We start from the raw sequence: 20763 nt of genomic DNA on the forward strand, positions 1-20763 counted from the left end.
CATCATGTGATGTTCAGATAAAATTTTCTGCAGCTCCTCACCAGCTGTCTCACCTGTATCACTGGATGCCAGTAGCAGGCAGGGGAGGCCAATCAGCTGCATCATGAATTTATTTATTTTTTTACAAGCAGGCCAGTCAGGCCATTGAAGGCCCAGGCCACCAGGAATGGTCCCGTTCCTCCCCTGGACCAGTCTGGCCCTGGAGCCCAAAGTGTGCCAAGAAAATATCGGCCACACCATTACACCACCAGCAGCCTAAACTGTCGATCCAAGGCAGGATGGATTCATGTTGTTCCTGCCAAATTCTGAGCCTACCATCTGAATGTGGAGCTGAAATGGAGACTCTTCAGATCAGCAATGTTTTGTCCAGGTTGGTGAGTCTGTGTGAATTGCAGCCTCAGTTTCCTGTTAGCTGACAGGGGGCACCCGGTGTGGTCTTCTGGTGCTGTAGCCCATCTGCTTCAGGGTTGGACGTGTTGTGTATTCGGAGATGCTATTCTACATACCTTGTTTTTAACCAGTTATTTGATTTTCTGTTGTCTATCATCTCCAACCAGTAGGCCCATTCGCCTCTGACCTCTAGCACCAACAAGACATTTTGGTCCAGACATTTGCTGCTCACTGGATATTTTCTCTTCTTCAGACCTTCTGTGTAAACCCTGGACATGGTTGTGTGTGAAAATCCCAGCGGATCAGCAGTTTCAAAAATACTCACACTAACAACCATGCCACGTTCAAAGTCACTTAAATCTCCTTTCTTCCTCATTCTGATGCTCAGTTTGAACTTCAGTAAGTCTGGACTATGTCTACATGACTAAATACTTTACATTGGTTGATATTTGTGTTTTTAAGCAATTGAAAACATAATAAAGTGACCAGTAAGTGTATACAGTGCCATACTCAGCTAATAAATTATGTTAAGAAATGGATTACTCTTCTCTATCAGTAAATGTCCTGTTTGAGAAGGGATCCATGAGTCCTCAATAGGATTTAAGACAAGTGAGGGAAGTTGCCAGGACATTATTCCATCATGATGCCTTCACTGGAAGTCCATCAGCATAGCACTTGGATGCATGATGGTTTATAGATTATGTACTTTCTATTTGCTTCACTTTTCATTTCACGTCAGTAAATGAAGCATTGATTTTCTGTCCTGTGAGCTCACTTGTAATTACAACTACCCTGAGTGTCTGGATCCCTTTTCTCAATAACCAATAATATAGACATAAGAAAAGCAGACAGTGCAGACAAAATTTTCCAAAACAATACTTTATATCGTACATGTCAAAGACAACATGTTAGAGCAAAGGTTTCCCGAGAAAAATGCACTATTTTTTTAACAATGGCAGAACAAGTCAAAAACAGAATGAAAAAAAATTGTACACATGTAAACCTAGAACTGTTTGTTTTTTAACCACAGTGGTCATAGAGATACCTGGTATATTTACTGGAATGGAGCACCTTAACAATGGACCAACATCTGGCTGGAGCCCTTTAAAAAGTCCAGATGTGAAAAGAAAAAAAAAAAATCCAAAGTCACATCTCCTCTGGAATGAAAACTACGCCCATTCTGTTGCTGCAGTTTACAAAGCGCACCTCTAAAACAATTCGCTTTTCTACATAATTACAAAATGTGCTAAATCAACTTATGTCTTCCAGGTCGGATGATTAGAATTAGGATTCTACAGATGCTGCAGGTAAAAAAAAAACAACACGGAAAGCATTCAAACACCTCCCCAAAAGAAACAGAAAGCGGGGTAATAGAGCTGGAGCTGGTATGAGGACAGACAGACAGCTAGGCAGTGGATGCAGACGTACAGATCATGCAAAGAGACAAAAGAGGAATGAAGTCCATTTATTACCAGTGACCCCTGATAAATGGAAATTCTAACAAAGTGGAATGTCTTTTTTCTCTTCTGTAACTGGACATTGTTCTAAGACTAACTGTGAAGACAGATGGTTGGAGTAGCCATACAGTGCTAGTTTTGGCTGCATTTGAGAAACTGAAGTATTAAACAGCAGGAAAACCACGACTGGCACTGCTGCACAAAGGCTGTGTGTAAGCATGTGCAGAGATGTGTGTGTGTCCAACATGAGGAGTTGTGCAGGACAGCCTGGTAAGACAAATGCTCATGTCCCGACCGCAAACGGGCCTGTACGGCAAAAACAAACAGGTCCAGAAGTGACAAAAAGAGAAGAAAGTGGTGTTATCTGTAGGAGACTAATAAAAGGAGGAATGCACAGAGAAATACACACACAAAAAACTATCTTTGCAGTTTATGGAAAACTATTTACAGCAATCTTGGATTTGTGTCAACACATTCTCCCTGTTATTGTAAATTTACCAACACACACACACATAAAAGCTAGAATAGTGAATATTTTGACCCCCTCTGGTCATTTGTAGAAGTGGTGAGAAAGGCAGGCCATTTTTCAAAACTTTTTTCAGCTCCATTTGCAGGATTACACATTATTTCTAGCATCAGGGGTCAGATACGTTCAATCAAAATGTGAAAAGTTACACTGATATCATTCAGAAAAAACTTCAGCAATTATCAACACATGATATGGAAATCCTGCTTAAGACAGATGAAGTTATTTTTATAAAAAAAAGTCCAATTTTAAACAAAGGTTAGTATCAAAACCTTGCTGTACAGACCAAACTTTTTGGATCCAGGAAAAGTCCCACTAAACTCCACTGAAAATCGAGAATAATCCCTTACACACCATAAATGATGGATATAATAACATATGCAGAGTTAATTCAGATCAAAGCTAATTTGGGCCTGATAAATAAAAGATCAAATAATTTACATCCTTTGACACCGACTTCCGATTCAAATCCAGCTTTCCCTCCTTCTCAGAGACGTTACAGGAAGAACTTGTAAACATTAAAGAGAGACGAACAGTCATGAGGAAATGAAGTGCAGAACTCTGAATTGTCATCTCACATTCCTCAAAATACTGAAGTCTGATTAATGCCACCCAATACCAGTGTTTGTTTTTTTTTACAATAACAGCTAAACATATTACATCAAAAGTATGGAATGATACAGAAATGTGCATGAACATGTGAAGCAGGGAAGAGGGCATCTGCACACCCCCAGTAACAGTGCTGTGGTACCAGTGGGATAAATAAAGTTATCACTGTCCAAAGACAAACATGTCAGACAAAAAAAAAAAAGAAAAAAGTTGAACACTAATCTAACTGTAACCCAAGACAGCAAGCAGTGCCTTCAGTAACACCCAAAAAAACAGGGCAGACTTTAAGTCTGACCCATGAAAAGTCTCATTTTTCAATGCCAGCAAGGTCAAAGTATTTCATTATGTATAGATATATATAATATACTCATTTCTTTTATATATAAATCTACTATGAACAGACAGTAAATACACAATTGTCCATCATTTTACAAAGTAGAAACGTTTTCCTCCCAACACTCCCACCAAAAGAGACGTGTTCAGGTGAAAAACTGAGTCTGAACCCTCTTTTGCTGCAAAGTGTGTCATCTATACAATGTAGTAGAGAAACAAGAGTAGACAGCATGTACAAAACAACATGTTAACACATTAAAAAAAGTTACAAAACTAAGTCACTACAGTCCACTGTAGGGCGACAAAGTGAACGAGAGGGAAAGGATTCAACACAAGTAGTCATTGATGTTTGTGTGTGTGTGTGTGTGGCAGGAATCCTCAGGAAATCAGTGTCATATGTACAGTAAACAGCCGTAACACTACAGCGCTCTGTTTTCTGTTCACTGGAAGGAAAAAAAAAAAAAAGGTGGCAGAAGGTAGTTACCCAGAGGGCCGAGCACAAGTCGAAAGGATGGTTATGAAGAGGGAGGACATCGGGTGGTGAACTTACAGACTGCAACCAATTAAAGCCCCACCTCCTCTTTCTAAATTAGCGGAAATAAACTATGGTGGTGGCAAAAAAGTGTAAAAGGTCAATTTTGGAGCCAGAGTTTGGGCTACTGTACTAAACATGGTCTGTAGATAAAAAAACAAAAAAACAAAAACATCTTATTCTAAGACAACAGACACACAAATTCTTTTTAAGGGATTCTACAATAATGACAACAGGTATTAACTGTTTCTGAAACTAATCCACACGGTGCAGGGTTTAAAACTCTAATCATCTCTGTCCTATTTCAAGTTACTAATATGCTCATTTCACTTAGTTTCTTAAGAAAGTTAAAAAATAATTAAATGTAAAGCAACTTTAAACATGTATATATTGCTTCACATAAATGAAAAACAGCTTGTGTTTCTCTGCATTTGAGCAGACCTTCAGACACACACACACATACACACGCACACACACCTGCTGCATAGCACCTGACATTTGGGGAGCAGATGTGTTACCAAGATGTTAAACCAGCTGTGGGAACCTCTGGAAAATCCCAGGTGGTATGAGCCTTGTTACCACGGAAACATATCTGTCCTACAGAGAGGGGCTAGTTAAACAAATTGGCCCACATGAAATGAATTACATCCCTCAATAATCTGCAAACAGTGAGTCCAATTTTACTGCCACTGATGAAAATCTGTCAGGTTTTGTTGTGTTGTTATCATTAACAAAGAAGATTCTAGTTTTCATACAGTTTTCTTAAGTAAAGTGCATGCTACTTAAATATTCTTTTGACCCAGGAGTACTGGGGCATTTGTGATCCTCAAACAAACACCTTTTCAACTGAGCCATCTCCAACTTGTGTCTGGGAACTACCTTCCAGGCTGGAAATGAGGGCAAAATGCAAAGATGGTGGGCTGGTTGCAGGGAATTATAGGTAAACATGCCAAAGGTCGCCCAGTCTATGTGCTAACAGCATGCAGGCAGCTCAGGTCTTGCCAGGACAAAAATATTTAATGGGCTAAAGAGAATCCAAAAACCTGTTTGTAAGGCAAAGCTCTTTAAGTGGAGTTAAGAAAGAAAAAAAAAGGCACAAATGCTCAGTCTTTTACTGGCAATAATTTTGGAAACCCCGACAGTTTCTTTATTTTCTGATCTGTGACTTTGAATAACCTGGGAAAAGAAAATTTAACAACTTAGTTTCTTTCAGATATCCTGAAACAGAGGGACTCCTCCCTTAGTGCAGAGTCACAATCACAACAGCTCTGGTGGTCCGCATGAAAGTTAGAAGATGAAGGTAAAGCAGGAGAAGCAGACGGCTGCAGAATGCCTATGTATGGTTCAGACCAACAGTCAGAAGTACATCATGCTAGTGTTTTAAAAGCACTCGAGTCGGTCCCAGTGGGAGGACTAACTCAGTCTTCTGATGTCATCAAGTGGAACTGGTTTATGCCGACTGCCCTGTCAATGCTAATGGGCGCACACCTCGGTCATCCTTCTCAGCTGTCCGCTTCCTTTAAGGATGGCGCATGTCAGTGCTGCTTGTTGGCTCCCGCCAACAAGATGCCACTTTGTTACAGCAGTGATGAGACGAAGGAGAGGCATCTACTGTTAATTAGAACTGACTGACGATGAGGATGAGGACTAAGATTAAGACTGGTCTGAGTGGTGTTTCTTTACATTGTAGCTTCCTCTTCCATTGGTTCTTCTTCAGCTCTGAGAAAAAGAGAACATCGTGAAGAAAATAAAAACCATGAAATAGTCTTATTTGTGTGTTTGGCTCCTAGAAAGTGAATATTTTGTCACCACATTAGTATTCATTTTATCTGCCTTTGCTGCTGGGAACATTACATGTTACAGCAGTTAAAAAAAATGTACACACCCATGTTAAAAGGCATGTTCCATTTTCTTCTGGGTTAGATATTCCTTTGTTGACTTGGATGTACGCTTGTTGTTATTGAAGTATTGAAAGGTGAAATTCCTCTAATACCCAATTCCAGCAGAGAAAAGGCAATCCCAAACCATGTTGCTGTCGCCACTATGCTTAAGAGTGGGTATGAGATTGTTTTGGTGATACAAAAAGTTTATTTGTAGTGAAAATATTGTAGTGAAAAAGTTTAAGCTTGGGATCCATTAGATCATAACACATTTTCTCTTTCTGTTATGCATTTTCTCCACTTTCATTGTGTTCAGTGGTATATTCAATGCTGAGGAAATTCGTTTTGTACCCTTCTCCTGTCTGATACCTTTAAGCAATAAGATCTCCTTGATGCTTTGTAAGCTCTCTGCAAACCCTTGTTTTTCTTGTAGCATGCAACTGAGTGTCAGAAAAATTCTACAAGGACAGCTGAACTTTAACTGGGGTTAACACACAGTCTCTTTAATCGATGGCAGGTGTAGCCCAACAAGTCCGGATACTAAGATTAAATTAAAAGGTGTTTTAACAAACTATTTATATATGGGTGTGCACACTTATGGAACCAGTTCACTGTATGTTTCTTACTTTTTATAATTTTTCTTATTAGACTAACTTGTTTTTCAACGGAATTCTAATTTTTTTTTTTTAATAATTAATTTTGGTTCCCATTTTTTAAGATCACAAACAACTTTTTTATGAGGGATGAGTGTTTTATATCCATTGTATTTGGAGTTCACCAGCAATAGCATGTGCTGTTCTCTCTGTGTACAGTGGAAATGAGGAGTCTGAAGTTGGTATACATATATTTTTACATAATTCAGGATGGAGTTTCTGAGCTCAAACTGCAGGATCTGCTTCTAAAACCATGTCAGTTTATTTTTGATCTTTATATCTAAATTTTTAAACATATATGTATACTGCTTGAAAAAGCTTAAATGCTGTAACAGGTAGCAGCAGGGTCACCCAACAAGCCTTGCTTCTGCACATATTGGTTTAGTGCATCTACAGATCTGTGAGAGTGTGTGTGGGACGGTGGGTAAAGACAGAATAAGAAGCAAAATAAATGTGCTGCATGTAGATCTGTAGTAAACGAAAATTTAGCATTTTGGAAAGTAAAACCTTATTGAATTAATTGTTACCTCAATATTTTGGGAAGGTAATGTGAGAACACTCAGTTTCAGCTATTTCATGTCCACTGATCCTCCCACACTTATTTACAGTTCACTTCCTGCCACTAGCTCGAACAGCGACACACTGGCTGCTGTCGCTTCTATTTCTGCAGGACAGGCTGTAAGCTCTACTGTATTAATGGATCAATTGAAAAGGCACAATGCCCATCACACAGACTGCCAGAAATCTAATTTTGATGTAACTTCAAGATAATTTTATTGCCCATCCTGACAGGAACAGAGTTTGTCGCTACATGTGGCTTCATCTCTGTAACTGATCCCATCATGTTACAAGATAAGTGGATCACATACCGATTCGTTTGTTTGTAGAGAGCTAAATTTAGTTTTTGTCACTACCTTGGTTGTAGATACTAGTTGGTTTTTACTTCAGCTTTAAACAGAGCGAGCTGTTTAAAACCTCCCTGGCTCCTGGCTTCATATTTACCAACTTTCAGTAGGATAGCAAACAAAATTTTTCTGACAAGTTGAACCTTTTTTTTTCATTTAGCAGAGTAACAAACAGAAAACTCCACTGACCGTTTTCCAATGTGCTTGTTAGCGACAGACAATGAGGCCATGGCAGAGACGGTTTCAGCCTCATCTGCATCCCGCTGAAGGGCTTCGCTCAGTGAACAACCGAGTGTAGAGACCAAGCGCTGCAGTGAACGCCAGTATTTACCTGCAAAACAGAATACTGGGAATGAAGGCATGATGACCAAAAGCTTTGCTTAAAAAAATATACTGCTCTATAACCTCAGAGTTTTCTGCAAAACTAAATCTGTCCAAATATATCATTTTGTGTGTCTTGATGTTGCCCCACGTCTCAAAAGCCACGGTTCATATTTGTTTTTGTCCATGATGGGTTTTGCATGCGAAAGGATTCAATGCAGCATCTACGAACAATCAGTTTGCCAACTGCTTCCTTCACCCTGAATCCATCAACACTAGCTGCAACGTATGAGTATGTCTGTCCCCCTTTCAGGTCAGCTGATGCATGTTTTCCCCTTTCAATTCTGATGTGCATAAGCGGAGAGTGTTATGGAGGATGTTACCATTTTCAAAACCAATTATGATGAGTTTTATTTTTTTTAAAACTTTCATCTTACTAATTTTTACAGTTAACAACATAGAAACGCTCTTTGGTGGCACATTAGCGGTACATACACAGAAAGAGACCCTTGTCTTTAGGGAGCAGGAGAGTTTTGAGCCCAATTCTGGGTCTTTTATTTGGCAAGATAAACTTAGAACTCAAATCAGCTCATCAGCTAAATTAAAGATAATCACTGGGACTTTTGCAGGTAGGGCTTAAAGGGGGGTGTCCATCGTTTCATGTCGCTTTTGAATTGATTGTTTAGTTTGTTATAATTGGTATAGAATAATTGTGTAGCATTGGGTGTAATTATCACTTCTAGGTACCAAAATCCTTGTTTAGACCAGTGAAAAGAAACACTGTTGTTAGTTCTAATGGCCAAGTTCCTGAGATCATCATGACTTACTTTTATTAATTTTGTACCTTGATATTGAGCCAAATTTATTTAGACAGAGCATGAGCTCAGGTATAGACGGCAAGGGGCTGGATAAGAAAAGCATTATATCGTCAGCAAATAATGCCAATTTGTATACTGAACCATCATTATCTTTGGGTCCTTGGATTTGGGTGTTTTTTTGATGAATGACTTCAGCAAGGCTTTCTATACGAATAGCAAACAGCACAGGTGATAAAGAATTCCCTTGTTTTACCCCCCCCTCTGTATCTTAAAAACTCAGAGCAGAAACCATTGTTATTTTTTTTTAATAATTTAAGAACAATAACTGCAGTAGAGCAACATAGAGTCAAATGTTTGAAGCCTCGGATTTGCTGTTTCTAGCCAATTCAATATTGAAAACATTACAATTATGTCTGTCTATGCTTAGATTGTAGAATCCTTTTCTGATGGATGCATCAGGTCTTTAAGGGTTAGGTAAGGAAGTAAGACAAAAAATATGAAGAAAAATGTATGTGCTGTCAGCTGGTGTGTCTGCTGTAGCTGTAAGTGATCTACTCACTCTGAGTTTCGACTACTTTCTCCATAGAACGCACAGCATTGATATTTGGTCTCTGCTGGAGCACCTCGTCAGGAATGGGATCCAACTGAAAAAAGAAGGAAAATAATGTTGAAAACTTTTTAAACTTAATGACTCTGTCCTTTTTTTCTAAAGTATCAACATTGTGCCTTTCAAAAAGGAAAAAAACATTAAACATTATTTAAAGCACTTGTGCAAAAATGTAGGTGCTCTAACTTGGTACTGAGGGAAATGACTCTGTGCCAACGTCTGCAAGAAACATCAGTTATATGCATTAAATCTGTCAGGGCACTTTTTCTTAGATATAATGGGCGCAGCTTGATAAGTATTTGTATGAATGTGACTGACAGGTGTTCAGAGAAGTTTTTCCAAAGCCTCATTTGACCTCATGTGGGTCCCTCCTGATTTAAAGGATCATTTCTGAAATGTGGACCACAACCCACTGTTAAGTCCTTCCAAGAGGTTGGGAACAATCTCGAGATGCTGACACAATAAAAAAAAATACGCCTGCAGATGCACACCTCCTCCCACTCAGAGACAGCGTTGCTACTCTTTGACACAAACTACAGTGTGTGCTTTGTTCTGCATCCCACTTGAAAGACACATGTGAGTGTGTCCAGATGCATACACTTGGAAATTGCTTGCTCACACAAATGCACACACACACACACCTCAGCAAGGGACAGCTAAGTCCATGAAACTCTCCAAGCCACAATTCAGAGGAAACATAGCTTTTCCCCAAAGTGCCTTCCCAACCCGGAATGATTCAATTTCCCCTTTGGCCGACTGCTCATTTGACTCTTTTTCATCCCATTTTGTCAAACAGGCTTGTTGAGCTTTACATTCCACCACAGACAACACACATCCCTTTTCTGCTCTGTCATAACTCCAGTGGAATAATGAACTAACTGAGAAACATGCAAAGAGAGACACAGAGAGAGAGAGAGAGAGAGAGAAAAAAAAAGTTTGGCTTAAGATTTGGGAACAGGATGCCAGAGAGTAAAGGAAAAAGTCATTGTGGGTTGGTCTCGCCTGGCCAGGGCTGAAAGTTTTCTTTTAATTAAAACAAATAGTGTATGGGAGGGGTCAACAGGGCCGAGGGAAAAGGGAGTCTGAGGAGACGGATACTTTAATCCTACTGTGGCACGACAGGCTACATCATGCACTCAGGAACAGACTAAGGTGCAGCACACAGTTTTTGTACTGGTATTTGGATGTGGTTGTTTGCCTTTTGATTTTCAGAATTCTGGACAGCACAGTCAGCTTGAACGACTTGACAAGTAAGGTTTGGTGACAATGACTTATTAAAAAAAAAGTCAGGAGAGAGGGGAAAAAAGGTTTATAAATATACAAATAACCCAACAATCAGCAGATTAACTGGTGACAGTTAATCTGTCTCACACACACATTTGGGTGAAACTCAGAGTGTAAAGGCAAATGTCAGATGTGTGATTTTGCTACCACAATCACGCTACTACGATCAATAAAGCCACATGGGCTTAGGGCTATTCTATCCAAAGCTATAACAGGAAACTGTAATACACAAGGAGGAACAGGTGGATGGAAGGACAGTGAGACAGTCCATGTTTCACCTGCTTTTGGGAATAACCGATGTTTGGTTTTTCATGATAAAGATTAAAAGACCATCGAGGCATCAAAGCCTTTGTGATGGTATGAGGTGCCATTTGAAATTTTCTTAAAAATAAAGACTGTTATATTCAACAGATTATTCATGTAGTCAGAGAAGAGTAACTGTATTTTTTACACAGTGGTAAACTGTATATGAAATGTAAATAAATTCATGTAACAGAGTCCATTTGATGGCCTTTCATATACTGGTAAACACTATCTCAAAGTCCCATAGCACCATAACTGTGGCCGAGGGGAAGACAGCAGGACTTACTCATCTCTCCCATCCCAAAATTTCCCAGTCTGGAGCCTAAAATCATCAATCTTTCAGTCAAGATAGACTGCTCCAAGTTTTAGGCTACAGTCAGTCATCAACTCCCACAAGCCAAACCAGTCCCAGCCCCGTTTTACTCAGGCCGAGCTAATCCAGCTTGCCTGAGCTTCCAGTCAAAGCAAGGTCAGGGGTTCTCTGGGGTTTTGCCGAGTTCACCTCAGAGCAGAGTTGGACAGGGGCAGCTTGTCAGTTTGATTGACAGCCGGGCCTCACACTTATAAACTTTAATGGCTCTTGTCATGGTACCCCAGGGGCCCCCACCCGGCAGGCATGGCAAACACACATATGCAGAAGCACACATACATACAAGTGCACAATGAAAAAGCAGACATTTGTCTACGACATCATCCATGGTGACATTTCTGTTTGAATTAAGTTTGTGCTCCTGGCCACAGCATTACTTCTGTCTTAGTAGCATCAGACATGCTGCAGTCTTTAACAGACACAGGGATGAAGATGTCTTTTGTGATGTTTTGAGTAATGTCTGAGGAAGTATACTTCTGTATGTGTGACACAGCTGTCCAAAGCAGAAAGCCCTGGCCAACAAAACTGAGACACCATGGAAAGCCATGAGCTGAGAGTCAGGAATGTGCTCTGGTAAAAACATTCCTAAGGGAGGCTCAAACCAAAACAGTGGAAAGGAGAAGGAATTCCACTTGTTCAGCAAAAGAAAGTGCACAAGGTATCCATTGTTTACCGTTTTGTCGGTGTGTACATGTTGGCAGTTAGTAAAATGAGTTGATTATGTTATGCTAACTGAACAAGGTAATGATGTGCATTGTGCAAAGCAGGGTGACCTTTTCCGATAACGGGTGGAGATTTGCCTTGTGGGTGGTGGAGGGGAATAATCGGGCCCAAAAGGGGACAGGTGAAGTTGAGCGTCTTACTGTAACCAGGGTGTAAACACACACAATAGCCTCACAGACATCTGCTAACAATTAGCATATTAGCTAGCTGTTTATCAAATAAATGCTAACAACCACAGTTTGGACTTGCCCAACATCTGTTAGTGAACAATCATCAATTAGTCCAGAGTTCAGAGTTGACTAGTGCACTTGCGAATGCATCATTCATGAGCTATTTAACAAGAGAGACTTCACGATTATGCATTACAGCAGTGGAGGCGAAAAAAAAGAGTCCGTTCATTCAGTAATTTTTGTTCTTCTCTTTCTCTGCTAATTTGAGCTGCTTTCAAAAGAAACCTAAAGCAAGTTATAGCACAACTTCTCCTAAGCTGCCAATAAAACCACAGCTCTATTTCCTCACACAAGTAAACAGTAAAATACTTTAAGCACAAGCCGCACAGGAAGTAAGATGTAAGGAACACTTTTGGGATATTATAGCTCCAGTATTGTGGCTGCTAAAATCTGCCAAAACAAAAACAATAATAACTTTTAAAAATTAATATATCATGTAATGTTATTTAAAGAATATAAGCTACAGGATTTGAAGATTTCAGTGTTTTGTCAATGTTTTATGTAATTTGAAAACGCCTCTGCCAGTGTGCAATAAGCCCACCTGCAGCATCTGTCAAACCAAACTAGCAAACCAAAGAAGAAGCCATTCAACTCGTACTTTGTGATTTATGCAACTCCAGATACTATAATTGGATCAGACATTTCTATTATTGTAATATACTGGGTTCAGGTCACCTCCAGACCATACAAAGCTTCAGGCAGTTTAAAGCTGCATAAACAAAAGCAAGGCTAATCCAGCTGTGGTCTAATGCCTGATCCCACTCAGCCAACGCACACAAGCACAAACTAAAATTTATTTAAGGAAAAACTCACTCAAAGGACACATTCAAAGTGGACACTGCAGACTGCGGTTCACTTGTTCCCCAGACAGCCCTGCTGCTGGTTGATGAAGGTACACTCCCCTTTATGCCTAAAATTCCCTCAGAATTCCTCAGAGTTTCTATTCTATGCCTTTACAAGACTTACTGATTAAAAAACAAAACAAAAGACAGGCTTTCAATCTTGTCCTTCAGCTTATTCCCCCACTGATGTTTTCCAGAGACATTCCATGTCTAGTACAAAAACCTTTGCCAAGATGATAAAACTCTTCTTCCAGCTGTTTTGATCTGATCAGGGACATTTTAGCCTCTTTTTTTCCTACTGCTATCAGCTATCAAAGCTCCAAACAACTGAAAGATCTGTCTTTGTTCAAGCAGCTGAAATCACTTTTTGCCAAAGAGCCAGTTGGTTAAATCATGAGAACTTTTGTGTTGGCCGCGAGTTTATCAAAGCATCCTGTTCACCCACACCAATATTTGCCTAATTCTTTTTCTTTGTAAAACACTATATGTAAATGTTACATACATATATACATAAACCACCTGCATTAGATTTATTTTTATTCTCGAACTTGTCTTTGAAGACCTGCACAGGTACAGCTCTGCACAACTGCTTAATAACAATAGTTTCCTCCCTCCAAACTTCAAATGATTGCTCCATTTCCTTTTATTATCTGATCCCTAGACCCGGGCTGACCCTGCTGGAAGAGGTGTGAGGGTAAGCGTTTTCAGATGTGTATCAGTGACGGGGGCCCTGGGTGAGAGGGGTGCCCTGCAGGGCTGAGGCAATTCACGCCCCCTGTCTCCTGCCTATTTTCAAATTCTCAGCTCCCTGTGGCACCCATCCAGAGACCTCCTCCAAACCTCTGCCAGCAGGAGTGCCCAGCAGGCAACTGAAACCTAAGAAGCAAAGCCCCTGGTTCACATCACATTATTTGGCTGCAGGTTGGCGTTGTAACAAGAGTGTCTTTAACCTGGAAGCCCTGCACACATGTCTCTGTGGCAGCTAAAAGCATCCACCCTTCTGAGCTGTCCTTGAATTCCTGAAGCCTGACCAGATGTCATAGCGGTGTTCAGTACTGAAGCTCTGAGTCACTGCTGGGTCCAGCGCAGGTACGCGGGGTTATTCAATCATGTATATGTGCATTTAAAAGTCTGCTTGTAGCACTTATTAATCCCCAAAAATGCATTTGTGCTGCTCAAACTTTACATTTTAAAATTTTGCTAAAATAATAAGAAGAAAATAAACACCTCTCATCTCATGAGAATGACTTTACATAGTTTCCCTCAAAGAACAGGAATCTTTTAAATCACTAATCTTGCCCCAACCACATCAGAACATCAATGAATTTACTTTATCTCCCTTTCTAATACTTTCATTCCCACTTAAGCGCAGGAATTATGAATAAAAAACCTACTCGGGGTGTAACCCATATCAATGACTGGGACAGCATCAAACACTAGAATTAGTGTAGCGGCAAAGCACAGCTGCCTGAGGAACCGAGACCCATGACCTCTGGTATTGATGATGGTACACTACAATGTCTCTAAGAAGACGTGAATGCCATTACCGGGTTGCCATCTTCATGGCTAGAACAAAACACAAGTAGCTTCTCCACCTCAATTCCACTCAGCACACGCTAATTAGATTTAACCTTCTGTCTGTGGCCTCGCTTTTTACTGACTGTAGAAGGCTCCAGCCCCCTCCCTGCATTAGAATAAGCAGGTAGTATAGCAACATGAAAGCAAAAAACATAATGTAAACATGTCAAGAAGTTTAAAAATGTGCTTTTTAATGAAAGGAAACATTAAAATAAGCTGTAAATACTGACAGAAAACAAAGCTTTCTTTAAGGATTAACAGGCTTAGTGTCATGGTCTGTGGATTTGGGATTGGGGTTCTTTTAGTCTTGTCACTTTGAGTTCCTTTTTCTTGTTTATTTTGTAGTTCCTCCCATTGGTGTGTTGCATTCTGTTTTATTTCCCTTTCATTAGATTGCCTGGTTTTATTTGTTAGCTCACTCCACCTGCATCTCGTTAGTTGTCTTCAAGTTGAATAGCCCTTGGTTTCAGTCAGTGTTTGTCAGATCATCCGTTGTGTCCGATTTCGTCTGTGTAAGTGTTTATCATTAAACCTTGTTCCTGCACCCGTCTGCCTCCTGTCTCTTCGTCCTGCAATTGGGTCCTCACATCCCCCTCACCATGACACTTAGCAATGCCAGCTAATAATCCCAACTTGTTAGGTGTCACTTCAGAGTTCCTGCAAGATTTCCTGCAAGCGCCACTAATTTTTTATTCCTTAATTTTACTATTCTGTTAGGTTGGGTGTGTTTGAGTATTTATTCTCTGAAATTAATAATGAACACATCTTCTGTTTGGAATTTATTTATTCTCAAAACAGTGCTTACTTACGTAGTACTTGTGGTGTTGATGTACATATAATTTTATTTCAAGGTGCACATACTCCCAAAATACAATGAAATAAAGGCAGAACATATATACTCAAGAGGAACGTTTAGCTTTCAAACAGTAATAACTAAAGAAATGTAAAGAAACCATGATTAGACGCTAAAATAGAAGATATATAATCTCTGTTCTACACTGAAACTCATCACTGCTTTAACACTAAATGAGAAGTGAGAGATATTGGACGTATAAGCTGCAAAACAGCATTTTAGCCTCTCATTTAGCAGCAGGAATAGAGTGGGTTTAAAATAAGTAGCTGTTCTGTTGCAGAGCACCCATGTTTGCAGAGTTCCACAGCTGAGCCCTCACGCCACCACAATTACCCTCCTGCCTGGAAATCCTCTCCCTCTGACATGTTTGTGTGGAGTTTGTGTGTGTGTGTGTGTTGATGTTGTGTCTTAATGGGAGGGAAAATGAAGAGAACACAAAGGGGACATAAGGCTGGCTCAAACATAGGAGCGCTATTGTTGCAGCAATGTATGAGCTTGTCTTGTGTTTTTAACTTGGAATGTTTTCTTATTTTTCTTATTGTGATTGCTATCTTTATCTTATCCTTTCTTATTCAGCATGGAGCGACTGTGTGCACACAATTTCCTCAGGGATTAATAAAATATTCTGAATCTGATTTATATAACATGAACAATCGAGTCATGTGTTTGGTCCTTAAACTTTCCATCCTTCATCATCGCCAATTCACAACAGTGTTTTCTTTCTCGCACTGTTTAGTGATTGTTTTAACACTAATTTCTCCAGCAAATATTCCCTCATCCCATACTTCTTACCTCATTGCCGAGCAGAGCAGAGATGCAGGCTTCGGAGGCATCGCATATGGCTGTGAGGTCATGACCCCCCTCCAAGGCAAGCACCAAGCGGCCGCCCGCCAGACCCATCAGCTGCCTGGTCAGGTAGCCGAAGCCTGGACACGCAGGAAATGACAGTAAAGAGAAAAAGGGGGAGGAGGAAGAGGAAAAAAGAATAAAACGGGTGATAAATGCTGTTGAGCGTCTAACTTCCTCTTTGGATATCGATCAAAGCAAAAGGACAAAAAAAGAAGGGGGTTAGAGTGGATAAAGAAAAGCACGACTGCATCAGAGAGAGGAAAAGGGAAAGAGAGTGCACTGTGGATTTACTGGGGGCCAAAAAACAAGCCCTAATACAAGCCAGGTTTAATTGTAATAAATATGGCTTTGCATTTCTTGGTTTTGGCCTTTGATGTTTTCCCTTTCTGGAGGAGTTTTAATATATGCATTCAGTCATTCTTTATTCTCCCCCAAATTCAAACCCATCCCCCTTCCTGCAATCCTCTATAAACCACCCATATCAGCTCCTTTGACAACCAAGAACCCTGCTCTTATTTGAGATCTGCAGGGTGGTTTTAGAAAAGCCCTCCGCTGGCACGACATCGTCTCCATCTGAATACCAAAGTCAGAGGCAAGAAATTCATGTTACATTGTGTGTGTGTGTCGGCCTGAACACATAATATAAAACTGATTTGAGAATTTTTATTTGCAAAACATGGTTTAAAAAGATGCAAAAGGTGTGACCAGTACTCACATTTGGCAGTTACACTGTATCCACCCAGGGGTGGAGCATGTCCCTCCACCGCATCAAAGCCAGAGGAGACCAGAACTACATCTGGAGCAAACTCATTGGCGATGGGCATCACTACTGTCCTGCAATGAGAGAAAAACTAAAAAATCAACACACCTTTTCTTTTTTTGTCTCCCTAAAATCCAGATTAATGCATTCGGTTAATTGCTTGCTTCCACAGAGGGTTGGAAAGAAGAAAAAGTTTAGAGCTTCCAAACATAAACATCAGCAATAAGAAAAAATGCTTGGCGATAAGTGGGGTAAAAAAATGTCCTTTGGTTTCCCAAGATTTTAAGATAACACTATTGGAAATTATCCCATGTGAATCTAGACTGTTTGTTCTTTCCCATGACCACATTTCCAACAGAAAATGTGAAGCGAGCGTTGCACTGTATTAAATTTGTTCATGCACCACATCATAAGAATCCTGCTAGCACCAGTGGTGTTATTTAAGCAGGGACCCTGGATAATAACCGGGATTGATTGCCAGGATTTTGATTACATTCTGTAGGATGAAACTCTAAAAGTCATATTTCAATTCATTTCAACTCAATGTGACAAAATGTTGAACATATACTCTATAACTGCACATTTTACAATTTTAGCTCTGAAGTTCTTACATTTCAACATCTTCAACGGTTTAACAACTTGACAACACCCACTATGAGTCCATGAAACAAACACAGGGCTAATCAATGTATCTTAAAGTGAAATAACTGCTGTACTTTTTAAGTAAGATAAAAGAATGCCATTGAATTTTGTAGGGCATCAGATATTTTTTGCAGAGTATCTGTCAGCCTGCCAACAGGATCCTCAAAGACCCCTCACACATCTTTCAGTCTGTGTTTATGTGGCTCCCATCAAGATGCAGGACTGAACTCTCTTAACAGTTCCTCTATGACTGAATTGCACAAGGTGCTTTGAGTCATTTACGTTACTTTATTTACAGAAATGTATGTGTGTTTTATGTTTACGTTTGTTTGGGTTGTTTCATTGTCTCTCCTGTGTGGCGTTCTCTGTGACTTTTAATTGCCCCTTGGGGATGAATTGAAATAAATCAGGGTCAATAAACCAGTCCAGATTATGGATCTGAGCTCTTATTTCTTGGTGAGGGTGATTATTTTTTGTCTTTTAGGTTAATTGTCTCCTTTTTCTTTTTTCACCTCAATAAAATGTGATAATTTTAACCACATTTTTATCCAAATTGAACCAAACCAAAACAGGTTAAAACAACGGCAGGAGGAAGTTCCTTAGCAAAACTGCACGTTTCCCTAAATATGCAACCTGACAAAGTGCTCATTCACTATTTTCTATTCATTCTGTGTCAAAGTATGACAGAGTCACATCTAAATATACAGAATCCCTCAACATACCAGAACCAGAGAAACTATTAAGTGTTAAACAAAATCTTAAATGTTGCAGAATATCAATCACTCCATTTCTAATTTCTCTGATAACTTTTATTTTATGTTTTCAAGTAAAAAATCCCATTACTGTGTTTGTACGTACTATATGGTATGTGTGCCAGAAATAATTACCACATATACGTTTGAAGTAGAAAGTTTGGAAATTTAGAGGCTGTAATACATTCTATGGTCCTTAAGTAAAAAGTAGGAGTGGAAGGACAGTTATAATTGCATGTGTGTGTGAGTGAGTGTGTGTGTGTGAGTGTATGTGTGTGTTCAGTATGGAGGCTAATTGTAACACAGCCTGGGTGTGGTGAATGAGGGCTGTTTGTGTGCAGCCTTCGCTTGACACATAACTGCTGGGGATGGAGTGCGTGTGTACGCAGCGTGTAGTACACAGAAATCGGATCAACAGCTCAATGATTCACTGCAAGCTGCGGCTGGAAAATCCAGCGAGGTTTTTATGGTGACCCTCCGAAAGAAATAAGGATACACAGGATGTGTGTTAACTTTAAGAAAGTTTTACCCAGAAAGACTAGATAAAATAAGATCAGACGAGCTGGAATTTAGCATCTTTATTGATTTTTAATGGAGTGGATGTCAAATACAAACCAGGTAATTTTCACATTGTCTGAAGCTTAGTCGATTTTTTTTTTTTTTTTAAGAATGTGTAACATAATTTAGTCTTTAATTGTTCATTCCAGATGGCAAAACAAGTGCCTGTATTGTATTCCCTGTAAGACTGTATTTAGGGTTTATTTAGGCTGTATTTAGCCAAGTAGTGTTTGGTGAGGTCTTCGAGTGATGAGTACCACAGGGTTCTGTTGTAGGTTCCGTACACTTCAACAACCTCAGCAACATGATGCTGGTTTGCTGACTGTGGGCGAGCAGCTTGCCCTGAACTCCGTAGGCCAGAGGTTTTTCCATCTCTTGCTCACCACCAAATTATAGCCCTGAGCTGTGCACACCCCACCCCCCTGCTGCCACAACACTAATGTACACACAGCTGTCTGAGGGAGATGGCATAAGGAGGTTTGTGGAAGTCCCAGACAGCAAGAATACACGGACTGTGTGCGTCACCGTACAGCAGCGTGCATCTGGCAACATTTCAGGGGAAAACGTCATGCGAAAGAGATGAAGGAGTTTCATTGAGAAAGAAAAAGACTGACATAATTAAGAGTGTCAAGACATGAGGACCTGTTCATAAGAAGAACTCACAGATATGTTGAATTATCAGCCCACATAAACCCCCAGCCTTGGCCTGTTAACATTTGAGCTGTAAAAGACCCCACACTAAATAAAGGGAGTCAACCACATCAGCAGTTGTGGGCTGACACACGACACAGAGGGAGACCTTGACTGCCAAGGATACCTCAACCATCGAGGGCTCCCACAACCCAGGCAGAAAGAGATCAGGTGGTGAAGCTGAATACTGCTGGTGTCATCAGCTCCAGCTCCTACACCGTGGAATAATTTCCTTACATTTCAATATATATGGGGAAAAAAAAGGCCATGGTAATCAATTAGTAGGCTGGTAAAGAGGGAAGTGAGTGGTTTTGAGGTGGAATAATTGGGGCGTGAATCAGAGGCTACGTATGCAGAGATGAAAAAGACTGTTTGTTAATTAAGGGTAGGGAGGGTTTACGACTGAGCCGTCGGCTACGGGACATCCTGAGCAAAGTGTTTAACAATCTTAAAACCTGCTGGATGACTTCCAGTCTGATTTTACTGCAAATAGACTTACTTTTTAGTTATATGTCGTCACCTTTTGTTTAGTGTTGTTTGGGTCACCTAGCAACAGATGCATAAATACAAGAACTTATGCATCCAATGTCCCTAAATTAAGACAAAGCTTATGATATCATAGGGGGTGGGGGATGATAACTGATCTATGAGTTGTCACATATTCATCCTCCTCTACCTTTAGAAGGGCCAAGTGGAGGAAATATTGACCTTCCCCTTCAGAAAGGAGTAGTGCTCATCAAACCAGCTAACAAACTGTTAACCGCCAGAGTTTGAAGGCTTTCCCTCTTCGTTCATAAAAAACATAGAAGAGAGCAGGAGGAGAGAGAGAATAAGAAAGCGAAAAACTCACACACGCACACTTACACTTCAAAGCCCTGTCATCTGGTGCTGCGGAGAGCTGGTTTGAATTAAATTTAATTCTCCTTTTCTCTCTTCTTTCCAAGTTCATGGCAAAGGGGGGGTTGAGTTGAGGAGGGAGGGGGGACTAGAAAGAGGGAGAGAGACGGTGCTTCTGGTTTTCATTAGGGCCAATTTTCTTATCTTTTTTTCTCTGTGCTTTCTTGAGGCTCAGACTTGATCCCCTGCAAATGCAACGTGGCACAGGCCAGCAGAGGAATGGGAAGGTGCTGGCTGCAAGGCACGCACCCCCCACCCTCTCCCAGGGATAGGGGAGGAAGGAGAGAGGGAACCACAATACACAGATAAACAGTGGGACTTGAAGAAAAGACTGTATCAGGTGTCTGCATGTGTACAGTACAGTGATGCAGAGTGATGGTTTATAAAAGGTGCATGTGAGA

The 20763-nt window shown here is 40.3% G+C and overlaps 1 protein-coding gene across 6 annotated transcripts in view; it reads right to left on the reverse strand.

Annotated features, from left to right (window-relative positions):
• Positions 1 to 1253: 1253 nt before the first annotated feature.
• Positions 1254 to 20763, reverse strand: part of hdac4 (histone deacetylase 4) — a 145831-nt gene continuing 126321 nt past the window's right edge. For all 6 annotated transcript variants that reach the window (XM_042000818.1, XM_042000816.1, XM_042000819.1 and 3 more), the window contains 5 exons: positions 16779 to 16897; positions 16007 to 16140; positions 8984 to 9068; positions 7475 to 7616; positions 1254 to 5566 (listed from right to left, as the gene is read on the reverse strand). In XM_042000818.1, coding sequence (XP_041856752.1) covers positions 5527 to 5566; positions 7475 to 7616; positions 8984 to 9068; positions 16007 to 16140; positions 16779 to 16897 — 520 coding nt within the window. In that variant the 3' untranslated portion in view covers positions 1254 to 5526. The remainder of the gene's footprint in view (positions 5567 to 7474; positions 7617 to 8983; positions 9069 to 16006; positions 16141 to 16778; positions 16898 to 20763) is intronic.

This window comes from Melanotaenia boesemani, chromosome 12 (assembly GCF_017639745.1).
Source record: "Melanotaenia boesemani isolate fMelBoe1 chromosome 12, fMelBoe1.pri, whole genome shotgun sequence".
Classification (NCBI taxonomy): Eukaryota; Metazoa; Chordata; class Actinopteri; order Atheriniformes; family Melanotaeniidae; genus Melanotaenia; species Melanotaenia boesemani.